General features: G+C 34.1%; 2 protein-coding genes and 1 long non-coding RNA gene across 3 annotated transcripts; 1 reads left to right on the top strand and 2 right to left on the bottom strand.

The window, feature by feature from the left end:
* Positions 1–196: 196 nt before the first annotated feature.
* LOC128211877 (uncharacterized) lies at positions 197–2,887 on the bottom strand. Its single transcript, XM_052916987.1, has 7 exons — positions 2,583–2,887; positions 2,231–2,294; positions 1,807–1,902; positions 1,440–1,503; positions 1,084–1,170; positions 769–819; positions 197–372 (listed from the first exon to the last, which is right to left on the bottom strand). The coding sequence occupies exons 1-7, from the start codon at positions 2,738–2,740 to the stop codon at positions 197–199; spliced, it is 696 nt and encodes a 231-aa protein (XP_052772947.1). The 5' UTR covers positions 2,741–2,887.
* A 215-nt stretch (positions 2,888–3,102) lies between these two features.
* Positions 3,103–11,496, top strand: LOC128211722 (putative nuclease HARBI1). The gene is made up of 7 exons (XM_052916750.1): positions 3,103–3,318; positions 3,837–3,976; positions 4,261–4,455; positions 4,916–4,988; positions 5,246–5,427; positions 5,635–7,586; positions 11,476–11,496. The coding sequence occupies exons 1-6, from the start codon at positions 3,103–3,105 to the stop codon at positions 5,858–5,860; spliced, it is 1,032 nt and encodes a 343-aa protein (XP_052772710.1). The 3' UTR covers positions 5,861–7,586; positions 11,476–11,496.
* Positions 11,497–12,813: 1,317 nt separating this feature from the next.
* Positions 12,814–14,210, bottom strand: LOC128211233 (uncharacterized). The gene is made up of 4 exons (XR_008257244.1): positions 13,988–14,210; positions 13,507–13,602; positions 13,147–13,210; positions 12,814–12,877 (listed from the first exon to the last, which is right to left on the bottom strand). It is a non-coding gene; the product is annotated as an uncharacterized LOC128211233 (long non-coding RNA).
* Between the last annotated feature and the right edge of the window lie 9,780 nt (positions 14,211–23,990).

Below are 23,990 nucleotides of genomic sequence, written 5' to 3'. Positions count from 1 at the left end.
GAAATTCATTTAAAAGAACATATTATAGTTAAATTTTTAGTATGTATGCCATAATGACATTCTAGCAAGTAAAGTTAACCATGTACATTATGATATAGAAATAATATGTACACATTTATATTATGTTTATCATATATATTAACAACCAATAAACTATTTTCACTCCCTTTCATTCAAGTATTCACTGTCTTTAAATTTAAAAAAATGTCTTGTTCAGATGTTTTTCTGACAGAATTTGGACTTCTGTCCTCTTCAAGCTCACAAGTTCTGCAAGGTTGAAATTAATCATTGCCAGGAACTCGTTTTGTTTCTTTTGCTCTTCAAGCATCTGATGAGCAATGTCATTTCTTTTTGGTGGTGTAGGTCTTGATTCTGTTTTGGGATAAAAGACAAATATATAATCATACACAAGTAGAATGATGTTGTTGAATTTCTTTACTTATTTAATTTTACTATTAAAAATAGTCCTTGAATGCTATTATAAATAATTTGAAAAAATATGTTTATTCAATAGAGGTTCAGCAAGGTTATAAAAATGGTATAATGCTCCTAAAAAGGGTGGGAATGGTCTAGTGGTGTAGGTGTCCCTCTATGCCAAAGAAACTTTTGGTTCAATAACCACCAGGGGTACTTTATCGTGGCTTCCCAAAATAGAAATGAACTTGTCTGTGTTTTTTTCTATACGCTATTAGCTTTCATTGCAAAAAAATGTTGTGTTGTTTTTTTCCCAGCATTTCTTATTAAAAAATGTTGACTTATCAAAATAACCTGTGTTACTGTCTTCTTTGCCATTGGCCTCTGCCTCACTGATACTTATGTCTGAAACAGTAAAAAAAATTCTTAGAACTTCAAAAAAAATCACTATGACATTTTTCTTTAAATGTCTATAAGAAAGATGTTTTGAGAGATTATATGTAAAGATACGTTTATTTCATTATAAATAACTTGACCATACAGATTGTAGTCATATTTAAAAGGACATAAGTCCTATGTGTACACTTAATTACATATTTCTTTATTGTTAATAAAATTGTTGTTTATGATTTTGTTATTGAACTAAATTCATTCAACTGACAAAATTACCATGATGCGTTGAACTGTTGGCGGTGAAAGTTGACCCTGAAGGCTCAGATGGCCTATACTTTTTGACAGCAGGAGGCTTGCATGAGTCTGAAATTTCATAATAATAAATTATATCTGATTTATAAGTTGATATGCATTCAGTCAATAAACTTACCAACAAAATGTACGGCATGACCTAAATTATAATGACTGGTACTTTGGTGTACAAGAGTTGAAGTTTATTGATAAAAAATACATACAATTCTTGTAAGCCTCCGCTGATCTTAAAATGCTTATATGAATGTACAAAATAATGAATGCATTATGTACATTTATTTGTACATACATTATATTTCACTCAATATATGCAAATTTACCTTCGAAAACATCCACTCCACCAGCAACCCCTGTTACCATTTCCTCGGGGATTACACTCAGGATCTAAATGCAAAAACAATTGTGTAACAATAAGTAACTATTTTGCTGAATCTGACCATTATGACTTATTTCTAGAATGAAGGTACATACCATTTCCGTAGACAGGAACAAGACAATTTAGGCAATAAATTTCCAGTGTTAACATGAAAAATGATAATGAAAATTGTCCGACTTAAAATAAATAATGCTTATACGCCCACCACATTGCCAAATATATTCTATGAAGTGATAAGCTAACTACAAGGTCAATCAAAACATGTATGTGCAATAAATACATTGTATCCAAGAAGAACATCAGTGTCTCACCTTCAACTCTACATCAGTTGGCTCTTGGGGCGCAGGACCCCCACCTGTCCCGGCAGCAAAATGCCTCCGCTTTATCTCGTTCTTCTTTGCTGCAGACTGAAAACATTTTAAAAATATATACATCCATACCATCATTAACCAGTTTTAAAAAAAAACGTGCATATATATCAACTGTAAAAGACACAACCAAAATTATAATCGAATACCAGGGGCAGATCCAGGAGTTGACGTTAGAGGGTGTGTAACTTAGAGGCCAAACATTTTGACATGCGCCCCAACCTATGAACTGACAGAATACTGCATTAACTATTTGCATGTGTGTTTGAGGTTACCAACTCAATGCCATTGTAACAATTTGTAGTAAGTGCGCATTTTTTGTATGTTTTATAAAGGTAAATTTAGAAATCGGCTTGTGAATACATACCTTTAAGTCCGTCCACTTCTTTTTTAACTGATCAATAGTCCTCCCCGGCCCTACTGCACTGATCCTGAATGAAATAAAAACAACAACGATAATTCATAATTACATTTCGAAAACATAAATTGAATAATTGAGTAGATCTAGTGCGATTAAATATTAGGTGGCAAGATGCATTTCTAAACAGATCAATATCCGAAATAAAACAGTGACATAACTAGGGAATGAAATGTTCATTTCGAATCGATACAGCTTATGTTTAAGTAAACTGGAATCATAACCTTAGGTTTAAAATTAATCCTTCCACGTACTTTTTAAAAAGAAACTGAAAGTAAAACTGAAAGTAGCAAATCCTTACTCTTCACGCAATTCTTCCCATTTTGTATGGCGCCCTTGCTTTGTAACGGTAGGGCCAAGTCCCCCATATAAAAACGAGTAATTATTTACGCAGAAGTCGACTAAAGTCGACTCCTCGTCCATGCTCCAATTCGTTTGACGATCTCTTTTCATTGCCATTTGTATATCTGGTTCAATGTTGACATACGACAATATTGATAACGGAAGTGACGTTTCACTACTTTCACTTTTCGCCGAAAAGAAAACGCGGAGCACTTACGATAATTGTTACGACAGCTTTATTGAAACGCCCGTAAAAAATATCGTAACTAAATATTTACGCCAGCGTAACTTTACGACTAAGATATCTTATTGAAACGGGGCCCGTTTCAATAAAGATCGTAAGGCTTAAGATCGTAACTTTCTGACGTAACTCTGTTTTTGGCGTAAATTGCGTTTCAATAAGAATATCTTAAGGAAATTATCGTAAATTCTGGTCGTAACTTTACGGGAGCACCTAGCCTCTCTTAAGAAGCTTAAATATGGCGGCAGCGTTTGGCGTTCTTTACATGGCAAGAAATAATAATGGGATTGAGAGGACGTTTCCGGCAAGGTTAACCCTAGCCGATGTCCGGGAAGATATTGTCGTCTCCCGGTATCGGTTGGGGAGTGCAGAGATACTCGAGCTTTTGGCCTTGATATCGGAGGATGTTTCCCCGCAGACGAATCGCGGGCATTCGATTTCGGCAGAGACCAAGGTAAACACTTGAGGATAAACTTATTCATTTGAAGAGTTTTAGTGTTTCGTTGGATTAAAACAATAATTGGGTAAGCTCCCTTAGTTCGGTTGCTAAGAAAAGAAAATGGCGGAGTACACCGGCGCTTCAAGACCACCACGACTAAACAACAAAAAAAGACGAAAAGTCCATCCAATTCGGTTTTGTTTGTTAACACACCTAATTCAGGCATTTACACAGTTTGGCACTTGGATTAATGAAGTGTATTGTACTTGTGTATTTGCTGATAACTACGGACGCAAGTACGTTTGGAATTTTTAAAAGAACATCACTAATTTTCGGATGGAATATTCGGATGGGAAATACAACAGCATTCTGACAACTGTTGACCTCATGTACATGACTGTTGTCTCTATTTACCAGGGAAAGTATACTACGTAGATATTTATTGTTTTTTTTGTAAATATATATGTTGACTTAAAGCAAGTTGGCAACTCATTGTTTTGAAAAATTTATTTGATCCATTTTTGTAATTCCAGCTTTTGCTGACACTTCGGTTCCTCGGCAAAGGGGATTTCTATTCAGAGGTTGGTGACCTGCACGGTGTGTCAAGGTCATCCATGAGTAGGCACCTCCATGAAGTTGTTGCGGCCATCAACAATAAGATGAAAAATATAAGGCAAGTCCACATTTAGTCTTGAACGTTACATTAACTTGCATGAAACTAACAAGCATGGTATTGAAATGAATGCTGGAAATGCATTAAGCTCAAGAAAAATTGGCTGCCTACATTAATGCTTCAAATGGCAATATGGCAGATTTAAAAAAGGGAAGAATAAGTGAATTTAAAATAGAATTATTAGTGGCTTGTCAGTTACTTTCTACATCCATGACTGTCATAGTTAAATTCATATTTATTGAGAAACATGAAATATACTGGTATTTTTGTTTTTTTTTAAACAGGTTTCCAACGACTTTGGAAGAGAGGCGAGAAGCCAGTTTGGGATTCTACACACTTTGTGGCATTCCAAGAGTTCTGGGAGCTGTTGATGGGACGTTAGTGCCTATCATAGCTCCCCATGACAATGAGAAAGTATATGTTTACAGAAAAGGTTACCACGCCCTGAACATACAGGCTGTTGTCAATTCAAATATGAGGTTTGTATTTGTAAATGGATATTAAACATCATAAGACAAAAATGATCGATGAGTTTAATCTTTTGTACATGGTCTAAATATACTGATTGTACAATATGTTTTTTGAGACCATAAACCATACTATCCATTAAGAATGATATTATATAAAAAGAAAAAAAGGCATTTTTCAGACAATTGATATTTATTGTGAGTGGTCGTATTACTGAAATGAAGGCATTGATCACAAAAGCAGCCGGTTCTGTCAACACCGTCAATTTGTGATAGTGCAGCTTTAATCTCTGCAAGCATGATTTTTAATTGAAGGACAACACAATGCTTACCCTTTAAATTATTTAATATATCTACTTTATAATGTTACAATCACATCGCGGTAGACATAAAGAAAATCAATAATTTTGGAGTTAAAATTATTTTCATTGTTTTTAATACAATACAGTAAAGACCATTTGTTTTATTGTAGGTTCAATGATGTTGTGGCCAGATGGCCTGGATCTGCAAATGATGCAGGCATTTTTGATAACTGTGGTTTGAAGGTAAAACCTTTATATTTGTCACCCAGAATTTCTGTTTTAATAATGAGACTGAAAATGAAATATAAAGTTAAGAAGCGTTATATGGCACCATTGTAATGTGATGTTTATAGAAAGTTTGAAAGCATGGAATACAATGTAACATACTTGTACAAACTTTTTGTATGTATTGATTAAAATGCTCAATGTTTATATTTGGTGATATTATAATGACAAAAGAACAAGCACTATTATTTGATTGATGTATTATTTATTTTAAGAGACACCTAGAGCTGAACGATGTAGGGATGTTGTTGGGTGATAGCGGCTATCCATTACGCCACTACCTCATGACCCCAGTTCTTCGGCCACAAGGGATACAACAAACAGCTTACAATGTTGCTCATGCAAGGGGGAGGGTCGTTGTGGAACGAGCCTTTGGACTATTGAAGTCAAGGTTCAGGTAAATGATGGAATGAGCTAGATCATCAATATATGTATATTTCTGTAAACAACACTCCGCTGAATATATTGTTTCTTACAATGTGCATATTTTTGACAGACTTGAAAATATTGGATATAAAGCAATAATTGACTTGCGTAAATTATTTGACCAAAGTGATTAATAGGTCGAATAAAAACATGTTTAAAAATAAAACATGCATTTTAGGTGTTTACACAAGACTGGGGGCTGTCTGATGTTTTCCCCTGACAAATGCGCACAGATTGTCACAGCCTGCATCCACCTGCATAATTTATGTCTAGACCGGCATGTGCCAATGCCAGGAACAGTTCTGAGACAGGACGGTCAAGATTTGGACCAGCAGCCACTTGCTGTACCAGCACCAAACCACAGCGGGGTGCTTCATCGGAACATTCTTATAAATCGATATTGAACTGTTAATTGGTTTATTTTTTATATGGGCAATTTAATTAATAAGAAGAGTTTAACTACTCAATACAGTGTTGGCACTATATTTACACCAGTTTTTTTGCTCGATTATTCGAAGAATAAGGAGGGCTATACTATTCGCCCCGGCGTCGGCGTCTTGTTAAAGTTTTAGGGCAAGTTGGGATTTTCACTTATAAGTCCAATACCCTTCATTAAAGTTTTAGGGCGGGTTAAAGTTTTGGGACATTAAGTTATTATATCGCTCTTGTTTTTGTTAGGTAAGTGTATGTGCATTCTTAAATGTGCACTAACGTTGGCCTCTTAGCTTCTTCATTAACATTTTTGAAGGTTGTCTACAAACATATTCCATTGACCAAAAATTCACTAGTAACATGTTCAATTATTTATTCTGTAATATAACATGGTAGATATATCACAGCTATACATATCACAGAAGATGTAAAATGTTAACAGCAACAGCATTAAGGAATAACTCAATAGATAATATACTATTTACAACACACACTGAGAAACACATTTGCCACAAATTCTCGACTTCATGTTCATTATTTATAAAGATGAAAATATCATTTCTAATTCTGATGTGATCTTTTAATATGAGGTTACTTCATAGAAATTTTGTTATTTAAGATATGAACATGAATCTTGAAAGTTGAAATATTATTGCAAAAATTAAAGTTTAAAAATGAAACATACCTGTTGAGTTCAAATTTTGAGACAAATGTAAACTTTCAACAATCATGAAGGGGTTAGTATTGTTCATTTTAGTTCAAGATCTTATTATATTTCACCTATTGAGCACCAAAACAAGTACTAGATACAGCCTATATTGTCTTCAGGTATTCACAAGATGATATACATTGCAATTGTACACTGAAACAAACATTTTTTTCTTTGTTTTATATGCCTAGATCTAGATTATAAGTCAATAACTAATAATTCTTTAGAAAATTCAACAAATATTTTGGAGCACATATAAAAATTCCTAACAAGAAGTGTTCCATGCTTGTGTGTGAGACATTTGATTTGGAAACAATAGTGGGCTTTCATTTCAAAACCGTTAAAGAAAGCAAACTTTGTTTATATAAAGATGCATTAAGACTTATTTTGTACCATAACATAGTCTAAGGGTTTCAGTTTAGTCATTGAGCTTATAAATTGTGAAATACATAAAAATGTTTTGCATGAGTTGCCATTTACTACAGAAAGTTATGAAACAGATTAGTGAAAACTTCAAAGTGAGCCTTAAAGCTCTCACAGATATACCATTTTAACAAGTTTATTTTTTATTTTTTGTCTTGGATAGGGCAAATCTTTGTTTAAATGTCTGAAAGCCAATGATAAAAGATTGCTAACAAAAGATCAGAATGCAGATTGTCATATTTCCGGTTGACAATTGATGTTTTATGGCTGTTACTTATTGTTTAAAAAAATGAATAAAACATCAGATTTTTTTATTTGAATATAAGATATTGTGATCTTATATTTTATCAGCTTTCTTATATAGATGGTTTCTTTGGATGTTCACAACAATGGCTTGTTCCAAGACAAAAAATATCATAGTACTCAAAACTTTCAATCTGTTAGAGTGCAACTTTAATATCAAGTTAAATTACACTAGTGTAAAACTAGTTAAATTATGATGGTTGTATTGCACTTGAAAAATAAGCAAAAGCATGTATTAAAGGAAATGAAAAAAATGTCTTTAGGTGTCACGTAACGCCACCGCTCACTTAACTTTCGTGATAGTTCGTTCAGTAACCAACCAACAACTGTTCAAGTGTTCTAAGTCTTTATTGTTCCACGTTCTTTCTAAGTATAATAATCAGTATATAATACAGCATGACATTTAAGGTAATCCCACATCCTAACTGCCGTCCATTAAGGACCCAAGGCCGGTCTCCTCCCGTGCCTAACAAAAACTCCGTTTTCACATCCCAAATCATCTCTTTTATACTAATTTGTACTAATTTGTTGTCTACCTATGACAGCTTTACAACCACAGGAATACACGTTTTTGTAATTAACATGACCATTTTGTACATTTGTACCAGGTCGGCTGTCAACCATCTTCATATTCAAATGACAATCAAATATGCCCTACATTACTAAACATGCAGTATGTAGACACATATCCATTTAATTAAATCTTAATTATATCTTAATTATAACGTATTACGTCACATTCTATAGTATTAAACTCTGTTACGTGACATTCGTCCCTTTTTTATCAAGATTTTTAAGAAAATCTTTGCGTCAACCCCAAACAATGGTTATAATTGAATAGATAAATAAAATCGTAAGAAACTATGTTTCTCAACCCCAAACAGGTAAATTAAAAAAAGTAATTCTGACAAAAAAAAAAATACGCAAAAGAAAATCTGTGCCTAAATCTCAAACAATGATATCAAATTGTATTTCCGACAAAAATTACGCAAAAGAAAATCTGTGCCTAAATCCCAAACAATGATATCAAATTGTATAGATACCGTCCCTTTTTAATGCAAGATTTTCTTTTCGTAAGCAATAGAAAGTAAACTGACACGTTATTTGTCAAAATGTCTGACATAATATAGACTAATTGGTAATTAGCCCTCAGGTAATTAATACACATAGTTAACAATTAGAAAATAACACTGCAGATTGAGTACAAGTAATTAACACTGACAGTACTGTTGTCAAATTTGGTAATTAGTCAATGTTTTATGTAGCGCTGTTTTTCATGTTATCATTCTGAAGACAGGGAATCATCGTTGTTGTTGTTGCTGCTGCCGTGTTGTTGTAGATGTAGAGTTTATAGCCAAGGGGTTGTTTGATTGTAGAATGTCCCCACCGACTCGAAATGTTCTGCCATTATACGACTGCTAATTCTTGAAGTGTACTTAGATAGATGTGTGCAAGTGTTCATGTTATTGAAGATACTAACGATCTCAAGTTGGTGTTGTCCATCACACAGGAATCATCACGGTCCTAAAGACTTGATCATGTGACGTCAAGCCGAGCACAGGTCATACGAGAATGTGTGCTTAGCTCCTCTGGATATTCCGAAGTGTAACCAATTGGTTAGCACATCACATACGCAATACCAGAATATAGTTCGATCCTTTATGAAACACCGATGACCACTTAACACAATATCACCACTAGGTATATTATCTCGATATCCGCTGAAGAAGTATGTTGACATTGACTGTTCGTATCACGTGACATATTACCTGTACTTCTAAAACCCTTTCATTGACATAGGTGTTGCTATTACCATGAAATTTTATGTTGATATTTTCAAGCAGGCTTATATTTTGAAAGTGGCCCCATTTATAATTAATTACTGTATCTGCGCGTAAGTGTTCGTATGTTTGATTTAATTAATGTTTGACCTTAGTTTTTTTTTGTGAAACGTTTTGTTTTCATGAACAACATTTTATTTTATTAAGAACCTTTTTTATGCAATATTTTACAAAGCTTATATGTTACCTTTACCACACTAAAACACCCATTTATTCAACATGTGCATTAATTTCGTTCTGTCCTGCATGCTTATCAGCCGATAACTAACACAGATATTTAGAACATGATTGATGATCCGTTATGTTTATCATCTGACAACTTTTAATCTCATAATTAGTCCATTATTTTAAGAAAACTAATACATAAGTGATTCAATTAATTTATTAAATAACTCACACCCTAATGTGACTTCACAGGAGTCCAACAATTTTGTTGAAATTCAATATCTTGAACGTATCATCTCCAATCACTTTTAAGAAACCTGGTCTTTCTTGACCACTATCTTTGTTTATCTTTGTACAACTTTGTACATCTTCACAGTTATAAGAAAGCTAAACTCTAGCTTAACATGTTACCATCATGCTTATCATCGGATAACTTACAACTTTATAATTGATTCCTTAGTTTTACCAAACTAATCTGTGAGTTACTTAAATAATTTAATTAGATTATTTATTACCTAACAAACAATTTAATTAGTGATTTCGAAATTGAAAATTACTTGCCGTATTCAGGCGATACACTTATATAATGACATCTAAAAAAATACTTTTTATTTGGCATGCTTTCTCTCTCAGACCTTACTATGATCCAAACAATGATTTATTTATATGATTTTTACAACTTTAAAACCATCACCAATTTACTCAAAATTATATAAAATGATATATTGACAAAATACTACAATTATTTACAAGACTATAAACTTACTTAATTTTAATGATTTCATATCATTAATGTCAAGTTAATTACAGGTAACATTGCATTCATTTACCTATCTGATGTGTTTGACAATTATTTACAGTTACATGACAACTGAAGTAATGAAACCTGCCATTTGTCTCCTTCTTCGACATAAAAAATATTTCATTTTGTATTATCTTCAGTGTTTGCACTAAACCCTGAGTATAAGTCATTATTTTTTTTGTATTTATGCAACTTTCATTAATGTTAGACCTGCTAAATAAGTTTACTCAAATTCTTTTTATTACATTTCTTTCCATGTTAATTATTCAATTAATGTCCTTAAATGACTTAGTTTTCTTTTTCATCTAGTTATTCAATAATGTACTTAAATGATTCTTCGTTTGCATTTAACAACGTTTTTTTCACACCTGTTTTACTTTTTTTTATCGAATTTCTCAATATTTTTATCTTTGTTACCTTAAATACTCATTCTTTAGTTTATTCTTATTTAAATCAAATGGTTTTATTGTACTTAATAATGTAGAACGTTGTTAAGTCAGAAATTAGATTACATAGGGGTTCTTTCAAAAAAACAGCTTTGCTCTGATTGCATTTATTATCCAAAACTTTAAAATTTTGCCCCGTTAAATATCCCAAAATTATAGCAACACATGTCATATCTAGGCAAGAAATACAAAGTAATAAAATGTCACTAACTTTTGTCCCGTGGCCTGGTCGCGCTGCAATGTCCATAGTCACTCGAACCGCAGTTGTCATCATGTACCTTTTTCTTTTACGTTTCAAATGTGATCCAATAGCTTTCAGTACTTCGCCGTTGTGTTCCACGTCAACCCTGTTCTTGAATATCTTCGGTCAGCAGGCGCCAAACTTTTACGTGTCACGTAACGCCACCGCTCACTTAACTTTCGTGATAGTTCGTTCAGGTACCAACCAACAACTGTTCAAGTGTTCTAAGTCTTTATTGTTCCACGTTCTTTCTAAGTATAATAATCAGTATATAATACAGCATGACATTTAAGGTAATCCCACATCCTAACTGCCGTCCATTAAGGACCCAAGGCCGGTCTCCTCCCGTGCCTAACAAAAACTCCGTTTTCACATCCCAAATCATCTCTTTTATACTAATTTGTACTAATTTGTTGTCTACCTATGACAGCTTTACAACCACAGGAATACACGTTTTTGTAATTAACATGACCATTTTGTACATTTGTACCAGGTCGGCTGTCAACCATCTTCATATTCAAATGACAATCAAATATGCCCTACATTACTAAACATGCAGTATGTAGACACATATCCATTTAATTAAATCTTAATTATATCTTAATTATAACGTATTACGTCACATTCTATAGTATTAAACTCTGTTACGTGACATAGGTTATCACATTGGTTGATGACAATGTTAGACATAACTAAATTGCACTCTTTTTCTGGAGAAATATTTTCAAACAGATCATACAGCAGAACTTGTAAGCTTGAAGAGGTTATCATTGACATGTATATGCACTTATGAAATGTAATGGGATTTTTCCCGAGTTTTTATGATAGTATTAAATGAAATAAACTGTAATGTAACATGAAAGGGAGTGAAAGTAATTTGATTGAAATTCATTTAAAAGAACATATTATAGTTAAATTTTTAGTATGTATGCCATAATGACATTCTAGCAAGTAAAGTTAACCATGTACATTATGATATAGAAATAATATGTACACATTTATATTATGTTTATCATAAATATTAACAACCAATAAACTATTTTCACTCCCTTTCATTCAAGTATTCACTGTCTTTAAATTTAAAAAAATGTCTTGTTCAGATGTTTTTCTGACAGAATTTGGACTTCTGTCCTCTTCAAGCTCACAAGTTCTGCAAGGTTGAAATTAATCATTGCCAGGAACTCGTTTTGTTTCTTTTGCTCTTCAAGCATCTGATGATCAATGTCATTTCTTTTTGGTGGTGTAGGTCTTGATTCTGTTTTGGGATAAAAGACAAATATATAATCATACACAAGTAGAATGATGTTGTTGAATTTCTTTACTTATTTAATTTTACTATTAAAAATAGTCCTTGAATGCTATTATAAATAATTTGAAAAAATATGTTAATTCAATAGAGGTTCAGCAAGGTTATAAAAATGGTATAATGCTCCTAAAAAGGGTGGGAATGGTCTAGTGGTGTAGGTGTCCCTCTATGCCAAAGAAACTCTTGGTTCAATAACCACCAGGGGTACATTATCGTGGCTTCCCAAAATAGAAATGAACTTGTCTGTGTTTTTTTCTATACGCTATTAGCTTTCATTGCAAAAAAATGTTGTGTTGTTTTTTTCCCAGCATTTCTTATTAAAAAAATGTTGACTTATCAAAATAACCTGTGTTACTGTCTTCTTTGCCATTGGCCTCTGCCTCACTGATACTTATGTCTGAAACAGTAAAAAAAATCTTAGAACTTCAAAAAAAATCACTATGACATTTTTCTTTAAATGTCTATAAGAAATATGTTTTGAGAGATTATATGTAAAGATACGTTTATTTCATTATAAATAACTTGACCATACAGATTGTAGTCATATTTAAAAGGACAAAAGTCCTATGTGTACACTTAATTACATATTTCTTTATTGTTAATAAAATTGTTGTTTATGTTTATGATTTTGTTATTGAACTAAATTCATTCAACTGACAAAATTACCATGATGCGTTGAAATATTGGCGGTGAAAGTTGACCCTGAAGGCTCAGATGGCCTATACTTTTTGACAGCAGGAGGCTTGCATGAGTCTGAAATTTCATAATAATAAATTATATCTGATTTATAAGTTGATATGCATTCAGTCAATAAACTTTCCAACAAAATGTACGGCATGACCTAAATTATAATGACTGGTACTTTGGTATACAAGAGTTGAAGTTTATTGATAAAAAATGCATACAATTCTTGTAAGCCTCCGCTGATCTTAAAATGCTTATATGAATGTACAAAATAATGAATGCATTATGTACTTTTATTTGTACATACATTATATTTCACTCAATATATGCAAATTTACCTTCGAAAACATCCACTCCACCAGCAACCCCTGTTACCATTTCCTCGGGGATTACACTCAGGATCTAAATGCAAAAACAATTGTGTAACAATAAGTAACTATTTTGCTGAATCTGACCATTATGACTTATTTCTAGAATGAAGGTACATACCATTTCCGTAGACAGGAACAAGACAATTTAGGCAATAAATTTCCAGTGTAAAAATGATAATGAAAATTGTCCGACTTAAAATAAATAATGCTTATACGCCCACCACATTGCCAAATATATTCTATGAAGTGATAAGCTAACTACAAGGTCAATCAAAACATGTATGTGCAATAAATACATTGTATCCAAGAAGAACATCAGTGTCTCACCTTCATCTCTACATCAGTTGGCTCTTGGGGCGCAGGACCCCCACCTGTCCCGGCAGCAAAATGCCTCCGCTTTATCTCGTTCTTCTTTGCTGCAGACTGAAAACATTTTTAAAAATATATACATCCATACCATCATTAAACAGTTTTAAAAAAAAACGTGCATATATATCAACTGTAAAAGACACAACCAAAATTATAATCGAATACCAGGGGCAGATCCAGGAGTTGACGTTAGAGGGTGTGTAACTTAGAGGCCAAACATTTTGACATGCGCCCCAACCTATGAACTGACAGAATACTGCATTAACTATTTGCATGTGTGTTTGAGGTTACCAACTCAATGCCATTGTAACAATTTGTAGTAAGTGCGCATTTTTTGTATGTTTTATAAAGGTAAATTTAGACGATTTTAAAAAGAGGGGGGGGGGGGGGGGGGGGGGGGGGCAACCTCATCCCTCTAAATCGGCTTGTGAATACATACCTTTAAATCCGTCCACTTCTTTTTTAACTGATCAATAGTCCTCCCCGGCCCTACTGCACTGATCCTGAATGAAATAAAAACAACAACGATAATTCATAATTACATTTCGAAAATATTAATTGAATAATTGAGTAGATCTAGTGCGATTAAATATTAGGTGGCAAGATGCATTTCTAAACAGATCAATATCCGAAATAAAACAGTGACATAACTAGGGAATGAAATGTTCATTTCGAATCGATACAGCTTATGTTTAAGTAAACTGGAATCATAACCTTAGGTTTAAAATTAATCCTTCCACGTACTTTTTAAAAAGAAACTGAAAGTAAAACTGAAAGTAGCAAATCCTTACTCTTCACGCAATTCTTCCCATTTGTGTATGGCGCCCTTGCTTTGTAACGGTAGGGCCAAGTCCCCCATACAAAAACGAGTAATTATTTACGCAGAAGTCGACTAAAGTCGACTCCTCGTCCATGCTCCAATTCGTTTGACGATCTCTTTTCATTGCCATTTGTATATCTGGTTCAATGTTGACATACGACAATATTGATAACGGAAGTGACGTTTCACTACTTTCACTTTTCGCCGAAAAGAAAACGCGGAGCACTTACGATAATTGTTACGACAGCTTTATTGAAACGCCCGTAAAAAATATCGTAACTAAATATTTACGCCAGCGTAACTTTACGACTAAGATATCTTATTGAAACGGGCCCGGTGTTTATTGCTACTTAAAGTACAATACGAACGAATACAAAATATTAAATGATTACTCTGCAATGTGATACTTCAACATTTAATACTGATAACATCAACACTTAGCTAATGTATTTGCATTTCAATCGTTTTAAGGTGTGCGATGTACAAATAAGATTGTCACTTTATCGAGCCATTGGCGACAATGTTCAATACTACTTTAGAAATTATACATTAACAACGATAGTGCAGAAAGTTGTGATTACTTATACCAAGTCACTCTCGTTGGTACGATGTTGCGCGGGTGTGTGGTCTAATTGGATCTGATGTAAACCCACTTCTCCGGCTTGCTGACCAACTACCAGACTCACATACGCCCAGGCCGGGGATCGAGCCCGGGTCGCCTAGGCGAGAAGCGAGTGCGCTAACCACTGCGTTAGACCGGACAACCTGAACACTACTTCACACAAATACTCAAGTTAAATATCAATCTGAACTCATTTTACCACATAAAATCATAGTATTATTCAAAATCATGCATGTTTTTTTTTACTTTTTGAAAACGATTTTCCTCATAGAATGTGTTATTGAAATATTTTTTTCAACGAAAACATATTCTAGAGCTAAAAATATACTTAAGTAATTGTTAAAAGGCAATAAATTGTACTCAGACACATTTTTGGCTGCAAAATATGTTTCCCTTGGGATCTATACCAAAGGTTTTAATCAACATACTCAATGATAGAATGCGGTTGACAAATGTGTAAAAACAAATATTTTTCAATAAATTTTGATGTAAAAAGGTAGAATGAGTTCACATTGAGTTTGAGATTTGACTTAAGTATTTTCGTGATATTGGGACCAGTTCAATAATGAAGAGTCATTTAAGTTGTGTATCGTTTGACAGTATAATGCTTGTTGATGAATAGCGTGTAAAATAAATGACCGAAATATATCATTGATAAACTTCTTGCAGTTACTTGTTTATATTCTTTATTTTAACTGAAAGTGGCCGTAAAGGCTTATTGCTCAATCGTTTAAACTAATTAAAAGGCATTTGTAATATTATTTTGTGTCTCATTTTTAAATATTATCTTTTTTCACATAAAGCACTATCAAAATAGTATGGGGTCACAATGCATCCCAAAATTACATAATTGTACATCGTTTACCTTAAAATTGTCGCCGAAAGAAAACTATTTATTTCGCTTAATTCATTTAAAATATAAATGAGCTCGATATCAAAATGCTTTATTGTTGCTTTAAATTTTTAATAAAATCACAAAGTGGCGATGAATCCAGACGCGAGGGGAAATTCTTAGAAAAATCGTGATCTGGTAAGTGTATTATGTAATGTTAAGTGTATTGCAAAACTATTATAGTTGCCATAAAACGTTCATCTGTGTCTCCTTAATTCAAAGCATGGCAATAATTTGCTTCGAATGATGACTTTACAACAAAGATAACTTTCCTATTTCTTCACCATTTTAAATGAAACATAGCGCAGTCTACGCCGCTTACAGAGGCCCGCCTTCGGTCTTTTATCAGAGTATGATTGATAGTTTAGTTTCATAAAACACTTCGACAAACCTTTTCACAAAACGGCCGTCTGACTAAGCAGTGTCAAAACATTATTTTGGAAACAGGTTTGTCGAAGTATTTGATGAAACAAATAACCTTATAAAACTCCGGTGATAAAACGAGGACGTGGCTCTTTAAGCGACATAGACTGCCTTTTGTTTCATTTGAAATGGTGTAGTAAAAGAAATGTTATCTTTGATTAAAGTATTCATTTTAAGCAAAATGTTGCCTTCTGACTTACCATATATGACGTAATTTATCACTAGGTATACACACGCTGTAAAGAGTTACTGAAAAATGGTCGCATACAAACGTAGAAAACCCCAGATCAATGACGTGATGTATATATCACGTGTTATAGAAAGTGAATATCATGCGTGTGGTCGATAAAACGAGCTATTAATAATTCATTTGTCTGCAAGGCTCCGATCTCTTATTTTTAGAATAGTGAACTACAGGAATAACGTCACGTTTTGTCATGTTCGCGGGTTTGTTTTACAAAATAAAACATCCCTTTTTGCCCGTGTACATCACTTTCCATGGATTGTCACGTCACTTCCACTCTACAAATGAAATGGGCGGATCTGTACCAAGCATAAAATAAACATATATAACGGAAATGACGTCATGATTTTTTTGCAACAATGTGTGCGGTAACGTTTGTCTTTATACAATGTGTCGGGCTAAAATGAGTAAAACAGTGATTGTATTTGGTGTCGGCCCTCAATAAAGTGCTTCCGGGTCGTAGTACCCCTTCAAGTAGTTCTTAAAAATATTTCTCTCCATTCAGGTAGCATTTGGTGATGTGTACATTGTATTCTTGTGTGTAATGTCAAGTTTACACTAGATTTATATCATATTTGAAGACAATTATTTTTTTTAATAATAATTTGCAGTATCTCTTTCTTGGGTGGATGGATTCAGAGATGACCCCAGAGATGCGGCCATGACTGTGGCACATGGCCGTTATAGATAGTGACTGTAAAGAAATGATGATAGCAGAAAAACGAAACTATGTTGATATGGTTTTCTGGTGTTAAATCAACAGACAAAGTGTTCATAATTTGTTGAAATCTATTCTGCAAATTCATAATAAAGTGGTGAACTGGAGTGATTTTACATAGAACAAGAAGGGCATTTTCGTTGTGATCCGTGTCCATTTGCTATTCGTTTGCAAGGCCATACTGTGTCAAAAAGATCATGAGTTGTGTCCAGGCAAAAACGACGAGCATGATTAGCCAAATGACTGTTTTTGTTTTATTGAGGTTGTGACGTCGATGAATCAAGAGACGTAATTGACGTTGCCACTGTTCAAAATGAGGTAAAATGTATGTGACGTCGATGAATCAAGTGACGTAATTGACGTTGCAACTGCTCAAGCCGAATCTATACTACTTTAAAATGTCTTCCAATCACTTTTTCTGCGTAGTAATTGGGTTATCGCAGATAACTTTCTCAAATATTAATTTTGATATAAAAATTGAAAAAATCAGAATAACGGTTCATGTATAGAATGTTTGAATATATTGACTTATTTAGAAACTTATTCATCGTTTGTGTATCTTAAAGCATAAGGCTCATATTATTACACATCGATAAGAAGAAGAAGTGGGTGGCAGTTGTTTTTAATAAACATCGAAGTATGGGAAAACGTTGACATCAGGGCGTCATTTACTGTAGGAAGTGTTTTCAAGATGGCGCTATTCAGAGAACTGTGTAAAGAGAGTACATTTTGAATGCGAATTACCAATAAAAGTTATCAGAACAATGAATAAGAACTATCCAGATTTGGGAAGTCGAACAAGACACAAATACACCTTATATTCCAAGGTTTTAAGATACAGAGTCGGTAGAAGACAGGCGGCACAATAACCATTGAAGTTCATGTGACGCCCGTGCAAAATGTATTAACTGCGGAACAGGGGCCGTATTCAATATGCATCTGAGTGAATATTTTCAACTTAGTGAGAATTTCGTAATTTTTCACAACGATTATTTTATTTTAAATAACCGCTACTTTTCATCAGGTTTATTCATATGCATGTATTGTTTAGACCATTTTCTGTCTTATTTCCATATTTTTGGTGTACAATCATTGTTCGTTTTCTTAAAATTCATATTAGAAAAAGGCGGTTTTTTTCACAAAAATGAAAATTGCAAAGGTATGTTCGTCGGGTGTCATGTGACACTACCAACTCTGCAAGTTCTACAAGTGTTTAAGAAATTTAAAGCTTACGCCATACACTGTTTCCAGCACGCGCATTTGAAACCTTAAAACATTGCAAGCAGACTTTTATTTGAGAAATGGATTGTTGCAAATAGCCACGGTGTTGACAATGTTTGGTTTTCAGATGAAGCCCATTTCTATCTGAATGCCCAGTTAAACACGAAGAACTGCAGATATTGGGAAATTGAAGAGCCAAATTATTACAATGATAGAACCATACACGCTGAAAAGGTTACACTCTAGGCTGCCTTAAGTGCTGAAGGAATTATGGGCCTTTCATTTTGAGGATGATAATGGCATCGGGAAAAACATTAAGAAATATCGTAGCTTAAATGTTTTAAAGAATACATTCCTGTCAGCATTCCGAAGAAAATCTATAAATTTACACACATGTGAGATGGAGCAGCACATCATAGCGCTTTGGATTTAATTGACTGGATACAGAAAACATTTGACAGATAGTTAATTTCATTGAAGACAGATTGTGAATGATCACCCTACTCTCCCGGCTTAAGCCAACGAATAGCACGTTTACAGACCTACACCAACAACCACAGAGGAACGAAAAGCTTCCATTGTCATAATAACAGAAAAAGGATGTGGAAATTATCTTGTTAAACTGACTTATTAGAATAGGTATACTGGAACTGATGATGTCCATGTAATTTATATGTTTTATACATCAAACAAAATGTTATTTTCTCTGTTATAAGAATATGTAAACTGTTTTTTTTGTGTGTCTGTATAGAAAATGCTAGCATTACAAATGGGACAGATATAATGGATCATCCTGTACGTATGAAAACACCGATGAATATACTAAAACATTCAGTGCTGAAATGAACATTCTTTGAAAGCCTTTTCATTATTAGAACAAAAATGACGTCGGGCAAACGAGGAATTTAAGATCCCGTTGAAAAGATTAAGTGTATTCACTGACTGCAATCCTTACATTCCCGTAAACGCCATAACCGCGTTACTAGATATGTAAATATAATCTGAAATTGAAGACATTTGGTATTTCAATATTTTCTTTGCATAACGTTACTAAAAATTAATCCCTGTTTTTGTTTTGTTTATATCAATTGCATATTTGGCTAACAAACCTTTTCATCCTAGATTTTATAAAGCAATCCTTGAAGCTTTCATCTTCTTGTGGGTATTTTCGGTTTTCTTGCATTGACCGTGTTTCAAAATCAAAAGAAAAAGTCTTGCAACATGGCGTCAGAAATGCCACGTGAAATCTAGCATCGCCGCATAATAATGTTCCATTAAAGAAGATTATTATTCATAAATAATTACGAATAAAAGGAATCCAACTATTTTTGTCGAATTGCTAATGTATTGCTGATTGGATCGTTTTCCTTACGCAAACGATGATACGTCAAGAAATCATGTCCCCCTATAGAATAATAACTGAGGATAATAGATCTTTTATGTGTTTCTTATCGTGCAAACTCCATTATATAAAGGTTGATCTCGCTTGGTTACGTGCATTGTCCCTACATATAGTTTGTGGATAACAGTTTTCGAAAGATCGTCTAACAGAAATTTGAGTATTTAAAAAAAGTGATTCAGATGCATTCAGTATGAATAAGACACTTTACAACAACTCATTTTCAAATGCCAGCAATGATTCCACGTATAAGGACGATTATTATGACTATTATGATAGCGACTATGATGATCCAGGCTATGTGGATTTAATAAAGGGCATTTCCATTACAGTGATATTGACGGCGGTTGTGTCAATATGCGGGAATCTTTTAATAGTGGTGAGTTTCTCTCATGCCAGGAAACAGAGGACAAACGGCGTCATACTTCTACATTGCAATGGCCGTGTCTGATCTTCTCATTATTCTGTATGCCGATTTGATAAATAGAGGATCTGACATGAGTTGTCATTTAATACCAATTTTTATTAAACGATTTCAGGAAAACTGTTAGTTAGCGAGCCTTTGGCGAGCTTACTAACAGTTTTTCTGGACGAGTTTAATAAAAATTGGTATTAAATGACAACGAGTGTCAGATTCTTTTTATCACATGCTTTTTCCGGTATAAAATGGCAAAAAAAAACCTACCTGTTTCACCTGCGAGGCTGATGAGCCGAATATCACCAAGTGTTGTCATTTCCCGCGCTACATGCATTGCAGGAATGTAGTACCAGGATTTATTTAAAACAGCATATATACCCGATCGTTTTAATTCCGTTTATTTAAGAATGCATTCTCAGATGATATCCAGTAAAAATCACACTTTAAACACTTAAATTTTAACGAAATCTTTCTTTCTGTTATACCGTAAGTGAACATAAACATCATGACGTCATCTAGTAGATGTGACGTCATAATGTTTATGTTCATTTTCGGTTAAAATAAACTAAATTTTGGACGCTTTTAAATTTGCGTTTTCAAGATATCAAGACGACATACTTTGTTATCCTCTTAATATTTACAAAGAAATTCAACTACTCTAACCAAACAAATATTTATTATAGAAATAAAATAAGAATTGAAGGTTTGGTATACAGGAATATTACCAATTAGCAGTTCCTTTTTGCCAATTAACTTTTTATATAAATGGGGAGGGATATATTTTCTGACCAATAGATGAAGAGCAATGTTATATTACACATGTGTAATATAAAAAAATACGTGATGGTTATATTAAACCGGAAACAAGGTGTAGCATGTGATAAAAAGTTTTTCACGTCTCATCGTTGAACTTCAGCCGAGAGAGCTCGACGTATTTTCTTACGCTCTACAGTTTGCTTTGCTTAGCGGACTATATTTTATTAAAATATGGATACAAGCGCTAATGTCTCTAGAGCGATTGCTAGCAGTTATTCGCCCATTCCGGGTAAGGCAGGATTGCTCGAGACACCGGGCAATTTCGGCACTGTTCATCGTGATATGTTCGGGATTTGTATATAACCTCATTGTTTACTTTTATATCATTAAAATGGTATATGACCCAGTAAATTCGATAATATACTTCGATAGTTCTGTACCCGGCGGAATGGTAATAGCACTGTGGATGAGTTTTTGGTTACAATTTGTTTGTCCATGTGTTTGTATTGTCACATGCAGTGTCATGATAATAGTTAGATTATCGCGGGGGACGTTTGTAAACAAGAGACAGAAATCTGTTACGCGCAATCTGCTAGCGATAAACTTTCTGTTTATAGTAACAATATCTCCCCTTGAAATCAAAGGAATATTTGATGCGTACTTTAGTGACCTTTATAGAGACCAACTACAGTACAGTACAGTGAGTGAGTGGGTTGAACTGGTATACTATTTGGATTATGCTCTTCATTTTGTCGTGTATTTCATGAGCGGCAAGAAATTCCGTGATGATACAAAAAAACTTGTTCACTCCAGAAACTTCAATATATATTGCATGGTGTCTAGTGTCATAGTTATCGCTGTCTTTGCTGTATTCGTGTTATTAAACAAATTTGTGTTATAGAACACGACATCATGCTACGGTGTTCCGTTATGGCCATTCGGACTTCGCCGTAACGCAAAGGAGCGAAGACGCGAAAGGACGATGCCGAAATCACGAAAGTACGAAGGCGAAGGAGCGAATTATAAGGTTACTCCGCATCAATTCCTTCGTCCCTTGTATTTTGGTGTGACACGATGGCCCGAACGGAACACCGCAGAAAATACCCGGTCGATGAATCCCACAAACAGCGTTGGACGAATTCAACAGATATGGACTCACGTTCGATAAACGAAATTATATAATAATAACGCAGTACATTTAATCTAATATGTTTTTATTTGTTCATGTGTGTGTGCGCACGTGCGTGTGTGCGTGAGCGTGTGTGGGTGTGTTTGTGTGTGTGTGTGTTGGGGGGGGGGGTGTTTGTGTGGCTTGGTGGGTGTGGGAGGGTGTGTGGGAGTGTTTGTGTGTGGGGGGGGTTTGTGCGTGGGTGGGTGGGTGGGGGTGTGTGTGGGGTGTGTGTGTTTGTGTGTATGTGTGTGTGGGGGGGGGGGGGGTGTTTGTAAGTTTGTGTCTCCCTTTCAGTGTCGTTTGGGCCTTTACAGGTTTTATATTTAATATTTTTTTACTTCTGGGCTTGTCCCTGTAGTTGTCATAGGAATGTATATATACACACATGTTCTATCTAATGAGGAAGGCTAACGCAGAATCGTTTAAATATAAGGTGGTGTTTTTATAAAAACAAAGTGCTTTTGTGATTTTTTTATATCTATTATGAAATGTGTTATATCTTTGAGTTTACAGTGGTTTTTGTTATGTATTGTCTTGTGTATTTGCCTTTTATGTATTGAAAATTCGTGTTCATTAATTTCTGTTATCTTTTAGTTCATACATTCGAATACACGTTGTGCTCCATTACTTTGGTTTACCCTCAAAACAGTTGGCAACTTATTGAAACAATATTCAATATTTTTGTTTGGAAACTGAGATGTGTATAAGAGCAATGAAGACTTCATATCCCTCCCTGGGTTCTTAAGGCTTTTATATGAATACACGGCCCGCATTAACATTGGTCACTTATACTACAGAACCATTCACTCAAGAGTCCGTCAAGTGATCACTTAACTTGGGTCAGACGAGTGACCCTCAAGTGAACCTCGTTAACCATTCTACAAGAAGTCAATGACAATACCAGGCGCATGTTGATACAAGGCATCAATGACGCGCCGGAATGGTTTTGAATATTCATATACATTTTTTTTGTTCAAATGAGGGTACTCACGAGCTGAATAACTAAGGTAAAGCTGTTGTAAGGTTGCCATAGTGACCATGAACTGTATATCAATAATGACCTATAATAAAACTACTTTTCATGACCAACTTTGCTACTGAGAGTACAGGCCAAAGAATCTGACAACACTTCTATGTAAATTCATAATGATATTGACTTGATTTCTGAATTAGTAAAGGATTTTTTTTATTTAAAATGACGACGGTATCTTGAAGCGTTTTCAATTGTCAATTTATTTTGTAAACATTCCGAATAAACACGGGAAAATCCAAACTACTGCGGATTTATCACATGACAAAAAGCGAAACATTATTGGTGCGGACCAAATTTTCACAACTTTCTCCATATCCAGCATGCGTAACAACGGGAACGACTATTTCGTCCTCAGGCCTCCTGATCCGTTGTGGTCTTCTATTTATCAGTTTTAAATTGTGCGAAATAAGCTTTGAACTGAAATTTTGCATCACTTAAATTCAAATTAGGACATTCATTTCGCATGTGGGCATATTTTTATCAAATACATAAACTATTATTCACAATATGCCCGTATATTCTCACACGCTGATTTACAGGAATAACGTGTATAAAATCGTTTTATTTTGATAATACCATGGGTTCGCAATACCTTAATGATGAAGCTATATGTTATGTTTGGTCATGTAAAAGTGTATTCCTATTCAATTCTAATTGAGTAACCCACGTTGATACATTGAATACATGGAAAACCTAACAGTGTGTAATGGTAAAAACACATACTG

The sequence above is a fragment of the Mya arenaria genome, chromosome 12, assembly GCF_026914265.1.
Source record: "Mya arenaria isolate MELC-2E11 chromosome 12, ASM2691426v1".
Lineage (NCBI taxonomy): Eukaryota > Metazoa > Mollusca > Bivalvia > Myida > Myidae > Mya > Mya arenaria.
The sequence above is the reverse complement of the archived record's forward strand: the minus strand, read 5'-3'. Positions and strand labels throughout refer to the sequence as shown.